Source organism: Anolis sagrei, chromosome 5 (assembly GCF_037176765.1).
Source record: "Anolis sagrei isolate rAnoSag1 chromosome 5, rAnoSag1.mat, whole genome shotgun sequence".
In the NCBI taxonomy this organism is placed as follows: Eukaryota; Metazoa; Chordata; class Lepidosauria; order Squamata; family Dactyloidae; genus Anolis; species Anolis sagrei.
Genome location: NC_090025.1, coordinates 100,631,347 through 100,650,855, shown reverse-complemented (window position 1 = coordinate 100,650,855; position 19,509 = coordinate 100,631,347). Strand labels below are relative to the sequence as shown.

Below are 19,509 nucleotides of genomic sequence, written 5' to 3'. Positions count from 1 at the left end.
GTATGGACTGGTTGGATCTTCTCACTGTCCAATGCACTCTCAGAACTTTCCTCCAACACCACAGTTCAAAAGCATCTCTCTTTCTTCACTCAGCCTTCCCTATGGTCTAGCTCTCACATCTGTAGGTAACTACGGGGAATACCATTGCTTTTACTATGCGGATCTTCATTGTCAGTGTGATATCTCTACTCTTCACTATTTTATCGAGATTGGTCATTGCTCTCCTCCCAAGAAATAAACGTCTTCTGATTTCCTGGCTGCAATCTGTGTCTGCAGTAATCTCTGCACCTAGAAATACAAAGTCTGTCACGGCCTCCACATTTTCTCCCTCTATTTCCCAGTTGTCAATCATTCTTCTTGCCATAAACTTGGTTTTTTTTTTCATGTTTAGCTACAACCCAGCTTTTGCACTTTCTTCTTTCATCTTGATTAGAAGACTCCTCAGTTCCTCCTTGCTTTTGGCCATCAAAGTGGAGTCATCTGCACATCTAAGGTTGTTAATGTTTCTTCTAGCAACTTCATCGGGGTTTTCTTAACACTCCCAACCATACTAAATAACAGCTGGATTCCACTTGCCTTAATTTGTAGTGTTAAACAAATTGAAAAGACATTTTTCTCTGCTGTCTATCTTGGTCCTATATGCTACATATAGATAAAAATTGCAAGAACCATCAAGCGGTTTTTAAACAACCTCTGAACTACTCTCCACAACACAGCTCCTGGATTCTCCTTAGTATTTGGATTAAAGATTCCATGCAATTTCCCAACTTGAGGTTTCCCACTAGGTGGAGCTAAAGGTTTATCAGAATAATGTCCTATTCTTTTTGCCAGAGTTTGAAAAAGATATTTATTTAATTTACTTTGCTTTATTTATACCCTGCCTTCCTCTCCAAGGGGACTAAGAGAAGGTAATGACCACATACTTTGATCAATTTAAAACAAAGCAAACATGAAAGCTAAAAAACAAACAGTATTGTTAGTTTAAAATAAGGATAAAACACAATAAATATAATTAAAATGCATTCAAAATACCCACTCCCCTCCCCATATTCCACCAATAATCTTCCCAGCAACGTGCACCATATCCTTCTCCAAACACCTGCCTGCAGAAAAGTCTTGACCTGTTTGTGGAAGGCCAGCAGAGATAGTGACATCCCGATCTTTCTTGGGAGGGAGAGCTTGAAAGCAGTACAGTCTGACAGCAGCTACTAAAAAGGCCCTCTCCCGTGTTCCCACTAAACATGCTTGAGTGGGTGATTAAATAGCATGGGAGAAAATGTAGAGCCCTGAAGGACCTCACAGGGCAGTGGTTAAGAAGTTGAACAGGAGTCCCTCAGAACCACCTTCTGAGAACATCCCTCCAGGAAGGAATGGAGCCACTGAAGAACAGTGCCAGCCAGTCCCATCCCGGCAAGATGACCCAGAAGGATACCATGGTATTGAAAGCCGCTGAAAGGTCCAGGAGAACCATAAGTGACACACTTCCACTGGGTTATATGGCCACATGGAAGGGCCCTTTATCTCATGTGTAATTAGATGCTCCTTTTAAAAAGAAATAATGAATATATCCTGAACTTCCACAAGTTGCAATTATTTCAAATATAATTATTGAGAATGTATTGCAGGTTGCAAGTAGCAAGACATGACAACTAAAAGAAATGCCCATGTTCAGAGGCAGTATATGTCATCGAGCGTCATGTATCAAAGAGTAAAACAAAAACAGGGTGGCACTGTGGTTACATCCTGAATAGATTACTGCAATGTACTCTACGTGGGTTGCCTTAGAAGACTGTTCAGAATCTCAAACTAGTCCAATGGTCAGCAGCCAGATTACTCACCGGAGTGCCATACAGTGAGCACACTACCCCCTGTTATGTCAGCTCCACTGGCTGCTGGTCCACTTCTGAGCACAATTCAAAGTGCTGGTCTTGGCCTATAAAGTCATATACGGTTCCAGCCCAGCTTACTTGTTCAAATGTATCTCCCTCTATGTTCCTCCTCGTAATTTAAGATCTACTGGGGAGGCCCTGCTCTCGGTCCCACCAGCTTCGCAAATGCCCCTGGTGGGGACGAGGGCAGGGCCTTCTTGGTGGTGACCCTCTGCTTGTGGAATTTGCTCCCCAGCGAGATTAGATAGGTGTCCTCCCTCCTTTCCTTTAGGAAAAAACTAACATCATGGTTTTGGAACCAGGCTTTCAGCTAGCAGGCGCAGCAGCACTTTGGACATTGAAATGGACCATACGACTGTTATGATAATTGGAAACGGCTATGTGATTATGTGATTATATAACTAATATTACTGTTTTTAATCTATTATGTATTTATGGTTTTATATTGTTGTTTATTGATATTGTGACATTGAATTGTTGCCTGTGTTAGCCACTCTGAGTTTATTAGAGACGGTTCGGGAAACTTCAGCTAGTTCAATGGTCGGCAGCCAGACTACTAAGTGGGGCGACATACAGGGAGCATACCACCCCCCTGTTATGCCAGCTCCATTGGCTGCCGCTCCACCTCCAAGCCCAATTCAAAGTGATGGTTTTGACCTATAAAGCTCTATACGGTTCTGGCCCAGCTTACTTGTCCGAACGCATCCACCCCTATGTCCCACCTCGAAACCTAAGATCATCCAGGGAGGCCCTGCTTTCGCTCCCGTCAACAGCACAAATGCACTTGGTGGGGACGGGAGACAGGGCTTTCTCAGTGGTGGCCCCCTGCCTATGGAACACACTCCCAACTGAGGTAAGATCGGCCATCTCCCTCCTAGTTTTTTGAAAGAAACTAAAGGCATAGTTTTGGGACCAGGCTTTTCGACAATAGATGCAAGCAGCACTTTAAGGGAATGTGACTGGAATGACGATATGGCTGATGAGACTGTTTTACTGTTTTAACAATGGCTTATGTATTGTTAATTATGCTTTTATGTCTAATTGTGGTTTTAATTTTGTAATTTGTTATGTAATGGCTTCGGAATGGGGCCCATTGTAAGCCGTCCTGAGTCCCCCTTTGGGGGTTGAGAAGGACGGGATAGAAATGCGAGAAATAAAGAAACAATGAGATATAAATATAATGTAATCAAGTTGAGATGGAGTATTATTATTATTATTATTAAACTTTATTTGTACCCCGCTAGCATCTCCCGAAGCACTCGATGTGGCTTACAAAGGCCAAGGCCTCAATACACAACATAACAATACACTTAAAGCAAATAAAACAATTAAAGCAGTATTAAAACAACAAAACCAGAAGCAATAAACAATACATCAAACAGGGTAAAACTAGGCCGGGCCAGAGTAAAGGGTACAGGATTAGTACAGGAAAGTACTACAGGTACAGGAAAGTGCTGATGTGACAGGTGATATGTAAGGATTATAGGGCAAATGCAGTGTGCAGTGTGCAGCAATCTTAATTCTAATAAAGTGCTTCTGGGACTTGGTATTGGAGATTTCCTAATCGGGAAAGGCACATAGGAACAGCCAGGTCTTCAAATTCTTTCTGAAGACTGCCAATGTAGGGGCCTGTCTAAGATCTTTGGGGAGAGTGTTCCAGAGATGGGGGCCACCACGGAAAAGGCCCTGTCTCATGTCCCCACCAAGCGTACTTGCGATGCAGGCGGGATCATGAGCAGGGCCTCTCCAGATGAGCGTAGTGAATGCGTTGGTTCGTAGATGGAGATGCGGTCACGCAGGTAGGCTGGTCCCAAACCGTTCAGGGCTTTGTAGGTAAGCACCTGCACCTTAAATTGGGCTCGGAAGATAAACAGCAGCCAGTGGAGCTCCTTGAACAGGAGGGTTGACCTCTCTCTGTAGGGAGCACCAGTTAACATCCTGGCCGCTGCTCGTTGGACAAGTTAGAATTTCCAAACTGTTTTCAAGGGCAGCCCCACGTAGAGCGCATTACAGTAATCCAACCTAGAGGTGACCAAGGCATGGACCACCCTGGCCAGATCAGCCTTCGCAAGTATTAGTTAAAGTGAATTTTTGGGACGTACCTACACATCTTGTTCCTTCTTCATTAAGATGGTAGCCTCGCCCACAGTTTGGCACATTCCTGTGGCAAGCATAGGAGCCATCCGTATTGATGCATGTCTGCCCAACAGGACAAGGAGCATTACCCGTTAGGCATTCGTTAATATCTGCAATAGGACACATACTAAATTAAAATGGAAACTCGGGAGGTTGAGAGAAGAGAGCTTTCCTTTACAATCCTATCTGGAAAATGTTTCCCTGAATAGACAAAGCACATGGAGCAGCAACAAAAATAAACAGAGAACATTATCAAGTGGCAGAATACGAAACAGGTAGTCTCTCAGTAGTGATTGGAGGGCCCAAACACACCAAATTCAATGAAAACTGGCTTCCAAGAGCCACATGCCTTACCAATACAGTTGCCTAGTGCATCTTGTATAAAACCACTCTTGCATTGTTGCTTGGGTCGGCAACGGAAGGATCCTGGAGTATTCTGACAGATAAAATCGGGGAGGCAGTTATGAGTACCAGTCTCACACTCGTCAATATCTGGTACATCACAAAAGAAAGAGTTTGTTAGCAGAAGGTCTCACAAGGCTATCTTGTTATGCTTTAGACAAAAGCAACATTTAAATAGGTGAGTTCTAATTTGTTTGTATTCTAAGGCTAGAACTACTCTGTAGGCATGAGTTGAAAGTACACGTGACTTGTGGGAAACACAAAGGTCTATTTGCCAGTGTAATTGCAAACAGGGGAAACTGTTTCTGCCAATTCTCTCCAGAATATGTTCTCCCGAGTCATTTTTCCTCATATTGGACTCATTTCTGGGTTTCAGAACATATAGGAAATATACCATATATACTCAAGAATAAGCCAACCCGAATATAAGCCAAGTCACTTAATTTTACCACAAAAACTAAGGAGCCCTCGGTGGTGCAGTGGGTTAAACCCCTGTGCCAGCAGGACTGAAGTCCGGGGAGAGGCGGATGAACTCCCTCTATCAGCTCCAGCTCCTCATGCGGAGACATGAGATAAGCCTCCCACAAGGATGATAAAACATCAAATCATCCGGGCGTCCTCTGGGCAACGTCCTTGCAGACCTGTTGGTCTTCAGTCCTGCTGGCATAGTGGTATAACCCACTGCACCACCGGGGGCTCCAATAGGGTATAATGACAGAGTAAAATAATAAATAACCTTGACTCGAGTATAAGCCGAGGGGGACTTTTTCAGCCTAAAACAAGGGTTGAAAAACTAGGCTTATACTTGAGTCTATACAGTAATTTTAAAACAATTCACATTTAAAGTGGTGAATTGGCAGGCAGAGATAGGTGAAATGCTCTCTCCCACTGATTGATTTCCCCTCCAATCTCTATTATTAGTAGAGGGCTATATATGGGTGCATTCATGCTGTCCTTGCTCCCTAAGATTCTGCAATGGCAACTTGTGTGATGGAGAGCATGGTTCTCAAATATACTCACTAGTCTTCTTTGGGAAAAGTGTTAGTCAATGGTATAATATATAGGGGCACACTTTTAAGGAGAAAGCAATGAGCTGGAGAATTCACCCTTCCACAAATTGTTTCACTTGATCCATCATCCCATAATGCATTTCCCAACATAAGAATGAGTATTTATGGGGAAGTAACTAGGTCAGGGGTCCTCAAACTTTTTTAGCAGAGGGCCAGGTCACAGTCCCTCAAACTGTTGGAGGGCCGGATTGTAATTTGAAAAAAAAAACGTGAATAAATTCCTATGAACACTGCACATATCTTATTTTTAGTGAAAAAAAACTTTAAAACAATACAATAATTAAAACAAATATAAACTTATTAGTATTTCAATGGGAAGTGTGAGCCTGCTTTTGGCTGATGAGATAGGGTTGTTGTTATTGTTGTTGTGTGCTTTCAAGTCATTTCAGACTTAAGTTAGCTCTGAGTAAGGGCCGGGTAAATGACCTTGGAGGGCCATATGTGGCCCCCGGGCCATAGTTTGAGGACCTCTGAACTAGGTAGTGAAAATGTTATGCTGTGGCAGCATCTAAGTCAATCTCCCCAGTCTGGTGCCCTCCACATGTGTTGCATTATATATTGCCATCATTCCCCAGCAATACATTGGCTGAAAGCTGATGGATGACAAGATGAGGAAGGTTGACCTAAGCTACACTAGACAATATTGTATAGTTCAAACAAACTTCTCCACATTTCCTTACAAGTTATGTATTAAAAAGTTTTCTAACAGCAGCCAAGACCTATCAATTCCCAAAGTCTTGAAAGAAGACAATCAGTCTATTGGCTTTGTAAGTAAAGATGAAGTACTAGGCTGCAATGGCACCGATCAGAAAGCTGGTTTTACATGTAAAATATATGGGCAACCAAACAACATATCTCAACACTCAAGAGGAGTACTGAAAAGCTCACAGAGAGGCCTCCTCCTTATTTCAACTGTGGAAAAAAGGCTAAAGAAGGACTGAAGGAGAAACTTTCCAGCAGTTGTTTCTCCATGACTAACTGTGCAGTGTTGTTATCCCATGGCTTGGTAGGAGTTCATTGGTGCTCAGAAACCTGCTGTCAGATATAGCAAGGGTGGTGTTGGTAGCAGTGAAGAGACAGCTGCAAACACCACAAAAATGAGGCAGCTGTCTCTTCACTGCATATTTGCCTCCATGCCCCACTTCAAAACATGTCTACAAGAAACACGGATGTGTATTCAGAAAGAATGTTATCTATGTAATGGATGAACTGGGCCTAGCACATTGAAACTGAAGTGAACCAGATGATTTAGTATCTGGGACTGCGGTACTCTTTAGCAAATACCTATCTTTCCTGGGCAAATGTTGAAACATACCTTTGCAGAGATTGTTTTCCATTAATTCATAACCAGTTCCACAACTGGTCTCACGCTGACAGCGGAATGATCCTGGGGTATTGATACAAATTTGTCCAATGGCACAAGTGTTGCTTGTAGTGATACACTCATTTATGTCTAGGGAGAAAATCAAGTAAAATTACCATATTTACTCAAGTCTAATGAGCAATTGAATCTAATTTTCAAAACCCTGAAACCCAAGAAAGTGTTTACCATATTATGCAAATCTAATGTGCACCCTTATTTTGGGAAGGTAATTTAGTCAATAAAGGTGAGCATTAGATTTGAGTAAATACGGTAGTTGAAACTGTGAAATCACCCTTCTCCTCCTCCATCACGACCACCACCACCCAATAATAATAATAATAATAATAATAATAATAATAATAATAATAATAATAATGTGTAGACTCTGCAAGGAAGAAGATGAAATAATAGATCACATCCTCAGCTGCTGCAAGAAGATCGCGCAGACAGACTACAAGCAGAGGCATAACACTGTTGCTCAGATGATTCATTGGAACTTGTGCCACAAATACCATCTGCCTGAAACAAAGAGCTGGTAGGATCACAAGCCGGAAAAAGTTACAGAGAGTGAACACATCAAGCTACTCTGCGACTTCTGAACCTGCAAACTTTTGGTAAGCAAGTTCAACAACTCAGTGGTTTATCCCACTGTGCCATCGAGGGCTCCATCCTGAGGGGACAATGTGTGTGTTTTTTTTTAAAAGCAAAAGATCTCACCCTGGCATCTAGGCACCACCATGGCACTATACAGGACTATATCAACAAGGACTGGGGTATCCATGATTTATATAAGGGAGAATATAACCTTGTAAACATGTGTTGAACGGAAGTTACTTATTTCTTAGGCATTTAAAAAAAGTTAAGGAATAGTTTATGCTGGTTTCAAACAGTCTTCCCACATTAATTTGGACTCTAGTTTAACAATTGCCACATATACATACATCACTCTTTATTTTGCTCCATTTACCTTTGTGTTTCTCAAATGGTTTTGCAAGATTACATATTAACTGGGAGGATCTAACTAGCAGCTAGAGCAAAGATAGGGATTAGTTGTTTAAAACCACAAAGATAAAAGCAAACAACAGTTTCCTTACCTTCACAAGTGAAACCATCTGGCTGGAGTTGGTACCCCATAAAGCAAGAACAAAGGACACTGGTGCCAGTATCTCTACACTGCTGAGTGCAAGGACCACCTCCTAAAGAACCAAGATAATTGTGAGGAACAGCAGCGTAAGATAGATGCACAGTTCTTTCTAAATGTTTTCTAAATGAAAAAGGTCAAATGTAAACATCAAACATGTAAAGTTTAGCTCCATAATCTCTTCTGGTGGAGCAAATCAATAACCATAAAATTATTACATTAATAATTCAAAAATTCAACACCAGCACACAAATTACCCATACTGTACTATGAGTTCACATTATACCAATACTCTGTGAACATTTCCAGATAAGTATATCCAACACTACTAGATCATAGAGTTGGAAGAGACTACAGGGTCCAACTCCTTGCCATGCAGGAATACACAATAAAAGTAATCCTGACATTTGGCCTCTGCTTAAAAACCTCCACCATAGTATAAGGCAGCATATTCCACTGCAGAACAGCTATTATTGTTAAGAAGTTCTTCCTAATGTTTACGTGGAATCTCTTTTCCTTTCAAATATTTAAACATGGTTATCATGTGCCCTCTTAGTCTTCTTTTTACCAAACTAAACATACCCAGTTCCCTAAGCTGCTCCTCAAAGGATTTGGCTTCCAGACCTTTCTCATCTTTCCTGTCACCCATCTTTACATTTCATTTTATTTGCCCAAGTGTAGTATGTAACATTTGTCCTTGTTGAAATTCATTTTGTTAATTTTGGCCCAGTTCTCTAATCTGTAAAGGCCATTTTGAATTCTGATCCTGCCCTCTAAGTATTAGTTATCCCTCCCAATTTGGTGTCATCTGTAAACTTGGTAAGCATTCCCTCTAAATCTTCATCCAAGTCATTAATAAAGATGCTGAACAGGACTGGACCCAGGACTGAACCCTGCGGCACTCCACGAGTCACTTTTTTCCAGGATGAAGAGGAACCATTGGTGAACACCCTTTGGGTTTGGTCTCTTAAACAATCACAGATCCACCTAAAAGTAGCATAGCCTAGCCCACATTTGTTTGCAAGAAGTTCGTGGGTGACTTTGTCAAAGGCCTTACTGAAATCAAGATAGGCTACATTCACAGCATTCCCTGCATCTACTAAGCTTGTAACTCTATCGAAAAAAGAGATAAGATCAGTCTGGAATTACTTGTTTTTGAGAAATCTATGTTGTCTTTTAGTAATCACAGCATTCCTTTCTAAGTGATTGCAGACAGTCTCCTTAATGATCTGCTCCAGAATCTTTCCTGGTATTTACAGTACCACAGCTAACCTCCTATGGGAGACTTGAAAATAGAACAAAAAAAACCTGTTGTGCCCCACAACCCACTTTATTGATGAAAAGAAGATAAATATACAATTTATTTTATAATATACTAGCTGTGCCCTGCCATGTGTTGCTGTGGCCTATAGTAAGAATTTTCGAAGTAGAGGTAGATATCTGGACTATTACGAAAGAGAGGTACCTACCTATTCCTTTCCCCCTTTTTCTTCCCCTTCCCCTTTCTCTCCTTTCTTTCTTCTCTGCCTCTTTCTTTCATTCCTTCTTTCACTCTTTGGTTTCATCCTTCCTTTTCTCTTTCCTTCCTTCCTCCCCCTTTCTCTACTTCTTCCTTTGTCTCCTTTCTTCCCTCCCTGTTGTTTCCTTCCTTCTTTCACTTTTTATTTCCTTTTTCCCCTCCTTCTTTCTTTGCCTCTTTCCTGCATTTCCCTCCGTTTCCTTTCCTTTCCACTCTCTCTTCTTCCTTCCTTCGGTACTTCTTTCTTTCCTTCTCTCCTTCTTTCCCTCTTTCATTCCCTCCTTTCTTCTCTCCTTCCTGTTCTCCCCCAATACCATGGTAGAGTCCCTTCTAACTCTATTCTAACATTATATTATATAGTAGTATATATAACAATAATATGTATATAATATATATGTATTATATAGCAATATATATAATACTAATATATAGTATATTGTAATTATATATATAAACACCAACCAGTGATATATTTGTGTGTGTGCGTGTGTGCATATGTTTGGGGTCATTTGGGCCCATAGTTTTTTTGTTTTTAAGGTACTCATTACGGACAGAGCATTTTATATATATATATATATATGTATGTATATGTATATGTATATATATATATATAGATTTAGCAAATTGCATACAAAACAGTCTTGGGAACTGTTTACAGAATTAGTGTATTATATAATGTGTTGTGAAGCCTCCAAATCTCAACTCAACCACAAACTTAAAAGTTTGTATCATCATCGTCATCTTGAATCCTACTTTCCTCTCAGGAACTGAGATCCAAAGCGCCTCAAAACCTTTAAAAACTTTACAATGTAAAAACCTATAAAATATCAATATTAAAGTAGAATTAAAACTTGCAATTATTAAAACTATTCAATTAAAACAACACAAAAACAAATAGGTATAAAGCTATTACAAACAAATTGCTGTTCTACCTCCCCATGTTCACTAATCCAAATTAGCTCACCTCTACAACGATCATTAAGATAGTGATCCTCATGGTCAACCTCCACTGTTGATACCGAATCTAAAGAAGAAAGCAAATTTGGAGACTGAATAAGTTGCAACACATTATCCAACTATTATTTTATGTTTGTTTTATACAATAGAACAGTACAGCAATAAATCATAATTTAGAATCTTGCTTTATCTCATTCACTCTCCCCACCCTTCTGGAGGGTGTCATCTATACTGACACTATAATGCAGTTTCAAAACAACTTGGAACCATAATGGCCACAAAACACATTCCACCAATGCACACTGCAGCACAGATTTAAGTGCTTTTACAGTATATTGAAGGACATCACAGGTAAGTCTAAGTTCACCAGTGTATCCCAGATCCTATGGTTAAATTCGGCTCTCCAAAATGCAAAGCACATTGTAAACACTCACTCCTGGTGAATGTAATCACCCACCTGGCCTCAAACCAGTTCCAGGCCTGTCAATTTAATCATCCACACAACAAAAGCGGTTCTTCCCAAACTGGTTCCAAACCGCATTACAGTGTCAGTATAGAAGAACACAGAAATGTATACAAATTCCTTCTCTATCAATCCTCTAACAAATTATCCTCTACTTGTCTATTTTTATTAATAATAGACATATTTTCCCCCAGTTATTCCTCCAAAATTTCACCTGATCTAATCATGTTTACATCTGTTATTGCTCTGGCACATATACCTATAAAATATAAAATATTTTATCTAATATAAAATCTTTGCATGTTCATTTTTCATATTCTGTTTAATTCATTCTGTATCAATAAATTATCTATTTTTCCATGCGATCTCCATCCTTGTATTGCAAACCAGAAAAAATAAGGTCTTTATTTGGTAGATTCTCATTCTCATGTTTGAATAAAGAGATAAGGAGCAACGGCCTCCAAAAATGTACTAGGCTTATCCAAATTCACAAAACATAAGATTTCAATTCCCAACACTCTGCATCTTGTCCAGTATAATTTTGACACTTCGTTATTGATCATGTACAACTTGAGTGGATAATAATAATACAATTTATTGTTACTTTTCACTGTGTTCTCTCTAAATTGAACTGACCCTGATTCATAAAATAAGGTGTCTCAAATGAAATTCCATTCATTTCCAACTTTTTAATGCCCACATCTTATTCACAAGTGAGTCTCATTCCTTTAGGTAAAGGTAAAGGTTGTCCCCTGACATTAAGTCCAGTCGTATCCAACTCTGGGGGTTGGTGCTCATCTCAATTTCTAAGCCGAAGAGCCGGCATTGTCCATAAACACCTCCAAGGTCATGTGGCCGGTATAACTGCATGGAGAACCGTTACCTTCTCACAGGAGCAGTACCTATTGATCTACTCACATTTGCGTGTTTTCGAACTGCTAGGTTCTCATCCCTTTAGTGTCTTGTACAGCAAAATGTTACAAAGGGGTCTGATGCTTTAATGACTTTTAAAAAATCATTTTTCTTCATTTTTATAGATTTTTTAAAGGAAGGCCTGGAGAGTAACCATGCCAAAGTTCATGACCAGAAAGCAAAGATAAATTATGAAAATTTTACTGTCAAAACCAAGGATCAATAATTCTGACACAATGAACATATTCTCACCAGTGAGAGATTCTCTAAGTACATGAATGATTAGATGTTTGATTGGTCAGGTTGAGGAACACAGGGTCCAGTAAGCAACTTTCCATAAACAGGCTGATTATACTCTATTAAAAATGATGCCACAGTTGAGCATATAAAGGGGAGTGTTGCAAAAGACTCAGGCATATGAACATGAGGGCAGCCTGGAAAGGTTGGAGTCACTTGGCTATCACTTTGGGATATTTTGAAAACCTTGAACCTGTTTCAAGTCAGTGCCATAGCCACAAAATTATGCCCAGAGATTGCAATATGCAGTCAGGTTTCAACAATTAGCAAGGAGAGACCCCAAATTTCTCCACAAGCTGATAATGTCTAATGATGCACATTTTCATTTGAATGGCTTCACGAACAAACAAAACTACAGTATTTGGGGTTTGGAAAATCCCAGGGCAATTCACCAAAGGAAACCACCCTCCCTTAAAGGTATGGTCTGATTATTCCGAATGAAGCAGAGAGTGTTTGAGGACCAGGATATCCGTAGGGATACCAAAGTTGTTTATAAAGCTATTGTCCTCTCAACCCTACTATATGCCTGTGGGACGTGGACTATCTACAGATGTCACATGCAACTCCTGGAACAATTCCATCAACGTTGCCTCCGAAAAATCCTGCAAATCTCCTGGGAAGGCAAGCAGACAAATGTCAGCGTGCTGGAAGAAGCAAAGACCACCAGCATTGAAGCGATGGTCCTCCGCCATCAACTCCGCTGGACCGGCCACGTTGTCCGGATGCCCAATCACTGTCTCCCAAAGCAGTTGCTCTACACTGAACTCAAGAATGAAAACAGAATGTTGGAGGACAGGAAAAGAGATTTAAATATGGGCTCAAAGCCAACATTAAAAACTCTGGCATAGACACTGAGAACTGGGAAGCCCTGGCCCTTGAGTGCTCCAGCTGGAGGTCAGCTGTGACCAGCAGTGCTGTAGAATCTGAAGAGGCCCGAATGGAGGGCGAAAGAGAGAAACGTGCCAAGAGGAAAGTGCGTCAAGCCAACCCCGACCGGGACCGCCTTCCACCTGGAAACTGATGCTCTCACTGTGGGCAAAAATGCAAATCAAGAATAGGGCTCCACAGTCACCTACGGACCCACCGCCAGGACACTGCACTTGGAGGACCATCATCCTCAGACTACGAGGGATCACCTAAGTAAGTAAGTAAGTTGAGCATATAAAGTGTTGCAAAAGACTCAAGTATATCAACTTGAAGGCAGCCTGGAAAGGTTGGAGTCACTTGGACGTCACTTTGGCATATTCTGAAAACCTTGAACCTATTACCATATAAATCAAATCAGTGCCAAATTATGCCCAAAGAGTGCAATATGCAATCAGATTTCAAGAATTAGCTTGGGGAGATCCCAAATTTATCCACAAGCTAATATTGTCTAATCGTGCACATTTTCATTTGAATTGCTTCATTAACAAACAAAATTATGGGATTTGGGGTTTGGAAAATCCTAAAGCAATTCAGCACAGGATATGGTCTGGTGAGGGATGATGTTGGAAGAAGTGACTTGATATTACTTTTTGACAACCATGTTGGAAACCCTGTCAATGTTACAGGAGATGGAAATTGGTCTATGATAGATAAATTTCTTAATCCCAACAGTTCAAGATAAACACATCAAGAGAAACACCTCATTTATACTTACCTAATTCTTTGTTAGTGCCGTCAACAATTAAGGTATCAGCACTTTCTTGCCCCTCAACACAGCAAGCCCTGAAGACCAAGCCACACTGGTATCCCATCAGTAGACTCTGCTCACAACTGTTCCTTTGCTTCTGAGCCACTTTCCCCATAAAGCAGCAGTAACAGCATTTCTGGCAAAATGCAAGTGACACATAACCAATGAGCTTTACACAGTAATGGTCATGTTCTACTATTCTCTAGCAAGATTGTAACACTGTGCAGTCATGGAAGCTTTCTTTTTATTTAGAATCCATTTGAACACATATGTTTTTGAGTACAGAGTTATAGACTGTGTTTTGTTCTCAGTGTAAATCACATTGGGAGCTTTTGCTTTAAAAGGAAGTATATAAATATATTTCATATATCATTTTGGAATGGTTCTATTGGCAAATCATTGCAGTGACACAATTATAACCTAATTTTTTTCTATGCTAGAAGTCATACAAAAGTCCCATATCAAGGCACCAATCATTTATTTATTTATTATTTAAAATATTTATATTCCGCCTTTCTCACCCCGAAGGGGACTCAGGGCAGAGCACAGCATATATACGGCAAACATTCAATGCCGGGACAAGAATTCATATACACATACATAAACATTAAAAATATTTATCTCAATATTAAAAAACAACATTTAAAACCGTCTTGGTCATCTGCATCAAATCTAATTGGCCTGGTAATCTTTCCTATTGCTGCTTTTGAGAATCATCAGTCTGTGTTTGTGCTTCATGATGCTCAGGATCATGATGCTCTTGATGTGGGACATGATAAGGGAAATGATGGTGCTGAGGTTGAGGTGCAAGATGGAGATGGTTTGGTCAATGATTTTCGTGCAGGCAATGACAAAGAGGCCCCAGTGCAAAGGGCAGTTTCTCATGAGAATATTCCTGCTGGGCTTAAGGATGATGGTTTACTCCCTCTTTCTGTGGGCTCTCAAGATTTGAGTTTGGAAAACAATCTGACACCTGGAAATTTTAATGAGCAGCCAGAAAGGGAGTTGAAAAATAGGCGGATGGAGTTCAGCCAGTATCGACAACAAACTCAATGTTTATGTCGCTCCGGAAGGTTTCATTAGATAAGAGGCAAGAGTGGGGGAAAACGAAACCAATTTTTGGGCTTTGGGATATAAGGTTTGGTTCAAGGGAAAGCCTGTTAGATCAGGCATCGTTTGGAAAGCATGTTCATGTGCCATGGAAATCCTGTTCAAGGGGTCTTGTTCTTATAGAGGTTTTTACCATTTTGCTGTGGTCTGGCACCTTCTGGATTATCTTTGTAATCTGTTGATTCCTGTCTGAATACTGCCTTGGATTTTTTTTTTATCTTTTGTGGACATTGCTTTGAATTACTGCATTTTACCGATCTTTTATATTTTGAAATTTTCCTATTTTTACAAGCATTTCTTTCTACTGGCTATTTTACTAAGCTTCAATAAAAAGGATTAGTTTTTCACTCAACGTGTAGTGTGTTTTAAAGTCAGAGGGTATCGTTTCTGTTCTGGAGTACAACAGCTGCTTTATTGCCTTGTCCCGAAAGCTTGGTCCCGCAGCCAAGTTTTTACCATCCTTCTGAAGGACAGGAGGGAGGAGGCTGATCTGATCTCACCAGGAAGGGGGTTCCATAGCCAGGGGGCAATCACCAAGAAGGCCCTGTCTCTCATCCCCACCAATCGCTCCTGTGACAATTTATTTATTTATTTATTTATTTATTTATTTACTATACTTGTATACCGCCGTTTCTCAGCCTAGCCGGCGACTCAACGTGGTTTACAACAGAATATAACAATCAACAGTATACAGTTTAAAAGCATACCCATTAAAGGTACAGGTGTTGACTCCAGTTTTCAATCTCGTAACCCACTGGTGAGTTTCACTTAAATGTGGGCGTGCCTTAGGGCAGTGGTTCTCAACCGATGGGTCCCCAGGTGTTTGGTCTACAACTCCCAGAAATCCCAGCCAGTTTACCAGCTGTTAGGCTTTCTGGGAGTTGAAGGCCAAAACATCTGGGGACCCACAGGTTAAGAACCACCACCCTAGGGAGTGATTACAAAAAAACCCCAAGTATGCCCTCTACTTTAGTTGTGGAACAGGACTCCAGTGAAAGAGTGGGAAAATCTATATTTTTACCTGAGAGAACACCTGGTGAGAGCATATTAATCAAATCTACAATCGAATCCACAAAAGGTAAACCTATAACGTGAAAGGTTGACTGTAATTTTATTTTTTGGATTATAACTTTCCAAATGGTTCGATGAGTATGGCCTGTGGGAAAGCTCTGCCCAACACTGGTCCATGCACTACACCACTGGTTCTCAACCTGGGGTCCCCAGGTGTTTTTGGCTTTCAACTCCCAGAAATCCTAACAGCTGGTAAACTGGCTGGGATTTCTGGGAGTTGTAGGCCAAAAACATCTGGAGACCCCAGGTTGAGAACCACCGCACTACAGTAAAAAATCAGTCATGATCAGCAGGTCATCTCCTTTATTCACTATCTCACAACCTTGCGGTTCTATCCACACCATCTGAAAGTCGTCAAACCAGTGTGAAGATTACCTTAGTGATTTTGTCTTCACAGGTAAAGTTACCGTTATGTGAATCACAGTCTTCTTGCTTGCTGGCAATATCTATTCCAGCTGTACAGTGCAACTCTTCCAGTTGATTGAGACAGCACTGCTCCTGGGCTATGCTACAAATAAGTAAACCAAACAGAAAAAATAATCATAGAATGAATTTATTTATTTATTTAAAAGATTTCTATTCTGCCCTTCTCACCCCGCAGGGGACTCGGGGTGGAGCACAACATATATACGGCAAACATTCAATGCTGGGACATAAGGAGGCATTGCTTTCTTAAAACCATCACAGTGTGGTATCACCCAATTCTTTTTAACCATTAAAATCAATATCTTTGGGATCTTTAGCAGTCAATTTGGCAGCAGGAGGTGGTGGAATGAGAAGCCAGAGAACTCAGAATTACTCCTACCTCCCTTTGCTGAGCTGTTATGATAGAGCAGAGCATAAATTCAGATTTCCTGAAACAAGAACCAGGAAAATAAGGCTCTGACTGTAGATAGAAGGCCAGCTGCTGTCCTCGCCTTTTTGCCTTGTTTTTTACTCGTGTTCTATTTTGAAATGGTCATATGACTGGTCAAATAAATAAATTATTATTATCATAAATATAGATAGTACTGTGGGTAATGATATAATTGGACAGATGGGAAGTTTAATTGATGACCATCTCAGAGGTGAAAGTACAGAGCTGCATTATAGGAGTAAGAAATGTGAGAAGCATGAATCAAGAGAAGCGAGGCATAGGAAAACCAGAATGCATAAATACTGTAATACTGAAATGAAGCAAGCTAAAATGGACAGGAAAGGGACATTTTAAGTCAAATAATTACATAGTATTTTGCTCAGAAAATGAAGAGAAGAAGAAATGGGTGGCTTCTATAGTGAAGAGAGATGTAGCAAAAGGGGTCAAAGGATATACCTCAGGCTGATTCTATAATAATAATAATCATCATCATCATCATCATCATCATCAACCTTTATTTGTACCCCGCTACAATCTCCCGAAGGACTCGGTGCGGCTTACAAGAGGCTGAGCCTAAATACAATAGTAAAAACAACAGCAACAACAGACAGCAAAATAACTCAGAAAACAGAGCAATAACATTGACAACATACAATGACACTATTAAAAACAATGGCAGGGCCAAATGTAACAATTAAAATTAAAAGTGCTGCGCCTGACCAGGTGGAGTGTTTGGAGGGGATGGGCATGCAGATATCCTAGATCTCTGATAAAGTGTGTTGGGACATAATGCGAAGAGTTTCCTATTCTGGGAAGGCACACTGGAACAACCACGATCTACACTACTGTATAATGCAGTTTCAGAATGTAGATTAGCTGCATTGAATTGGATTATATAAATCTAGACTGCCATATCATCCCATTCATGGATGTTAATCTGCATTCAGAAACTGCATTATATGGTAGTGTAGATCCAATCATGTCAATAAGACTTTAGGGAAAAGCTACTAATATGACCATAATCCGAGTTATGCTCCAACCACAAAGGGGAAATAAGGCATTCAAGAGGAAATTGATCACACATAATTAACAGGAATTCTTGTTAATTATAACTTATTCAAATGCAAAATAAGAAATGTAGCAAAAACAAAGATTGTAGCAAATTTGGTTTAGGATCAAGATATGAAGCAAGAAACCAACTAACTGAATTGTTGGAGGCCAAGAATTTGGTCATGTTAATGCCAAACACATTCTTCAAACAACAAAAGAAATAAATATGTACAAGTACATCAAAACAAGACCAAAGCCAACAAAGGGACATCCGTTTCTCTACCACAATATCAACTCAAACACTGGGGTGTTGTGTGGTTTCTGTGTTCTACCAGCATTTTCCCTTGACGTTTCACTTCTATTTGTGGCTGGCATCTTCAGGGGATCCAGAAACCATGCAACACCATAGGGATTCCAGTTGTGAAAGTCTTCAACAATAGCTCAAACACTGTTTATGCTTCAAGATCACTAATATGGTATGGAGAACTAAAACTCCAGCTGTTCAGTCACTCCAAGTGGCCAGCTACTGGTCAAAGGACATTTAATCAACTACTAAGCTTGCAAACTTTGTGTTTTGTTTGTCCGTTAAAAAATGCAATGCAACTGTTTGGTTTGCTCCTGACACGATAAATAAATAGTCCAATCAAGACTACTGTATGTGATCTGAGGGAGCAAAAGGAACCTAGCTGGTCATAAATAACATAAACAGTGAGAAGTTATGTAGCATGAAGCTGAACTCCATTTCCTTATCATTTGTAAATAACCCTGTTGGAGTGGAGCACAAAATAGATTAGGGCCAGTTCATATGGTCAGAAGAGGATTAAACCTTCTCTAGATGTTTTTTTAGTTAATCAAATCAAAATTCTGCAGGAGCTAAAAAAAACTTCCTGGGGCATTAACAAAAATTGGTCCTTTGCAGAAGGTTAGGAAAAATGGAATTAAGGGTGGTGGTAAACTTCACATACTAGCATGTAGTGGTCCTAGACTAGAAAATGAACCTGACTGCTCATTGGAGGGAAGGATAGTAGAGGCCAAGATGAAGTACTTTGGCCACATCATGAGTAAACAGGAAAGCTTAGAGAAGACAACAAAATACATAATCTTATGACCTCATCAGACAAAGTTGTTTTCGTGGTCAACACCGGTTCCTCAGCAGTTTTGTGATGGAGCCCCATGACATAGAACTACTTGTGGCGGGGCTCAGTTGCAAAACCGCTGAGGAACCAGAATATGATGATGCTGCGGCAACACAGGAGACTTCCTGTGTTGCATTGGATCAATGAGGAGAAGCCGGGCAGCGGACGCTTCCTCCATGGGATGACGTAGAGGGGAAGCCGGGTGATGAGAGGCATGGGGCAATGGGTTCCCCATGCCCCATGCTGGGCACTATCAGATTTGCCATGATTTGTGGCGATTCCAGCAGCATGTCTGATGAGGTCGTTAATTTACATGATCCAGTCCCCAAACTCCAGCATTCTCTATGATCACATAATTTTCTTGTAAACTGTGATCTCATCCCCACTAGGCCAGTTGTAGCATTGGTGCTCAAAAAGCCAGTCTCATCCTCAGCACACATTTATTTATGACATTTATATGCC

General features: G+C 40.4%; 1 protein-coding gene across 3 annotated transcripts in view; it reads right to left on the bottom strand.

The window, feature by feature from the left end:
* The window catches only part of FBLN1 (fibulin 1), a 104,777-nt gene that overhangs the window by 61,966 nt on the left and 23,302 nt on the right, over window positions 1-19,509 (bottom strand). For 2 of the 3 annotated variants that reach the window (XM_060778131.2, XM_060778130.2), the window contains exons 3-9: window positions 16,381-16,513; window positions 13,792-13,960; window positions 10,485-10,544; window positions 7,955-8,056; window positions 6,813-6,950; window positions 4,380-4,517; window positions 3,992-4,135 (exon numbers count right to left, since the gene is read on the bottom strand). In XM_060778131.2, the coding sequence (XP_060634114.2) occupies window positions 3,992-4,135; window positions 4,380-4,517; window positions 6,813-6,950; window positions 7,955-8,056; window positions 10,485-10,544; window positions 13,792-13,960; window positions 16,381-16,513 (884 nt within the window). The remainder of the gene's footprint in view (window positions 1-3,991; window positions 4,136-4,379; window positions 4,518-6,812; window positions 6,951-7,954; window positions 8,057-10,484; window positions 10,545-13,791; window positions 13,961-16,380; window positions 16,514-19,509) is intronic. The other variant, XM_067468921.1, reaches the window with a different exon arrangement.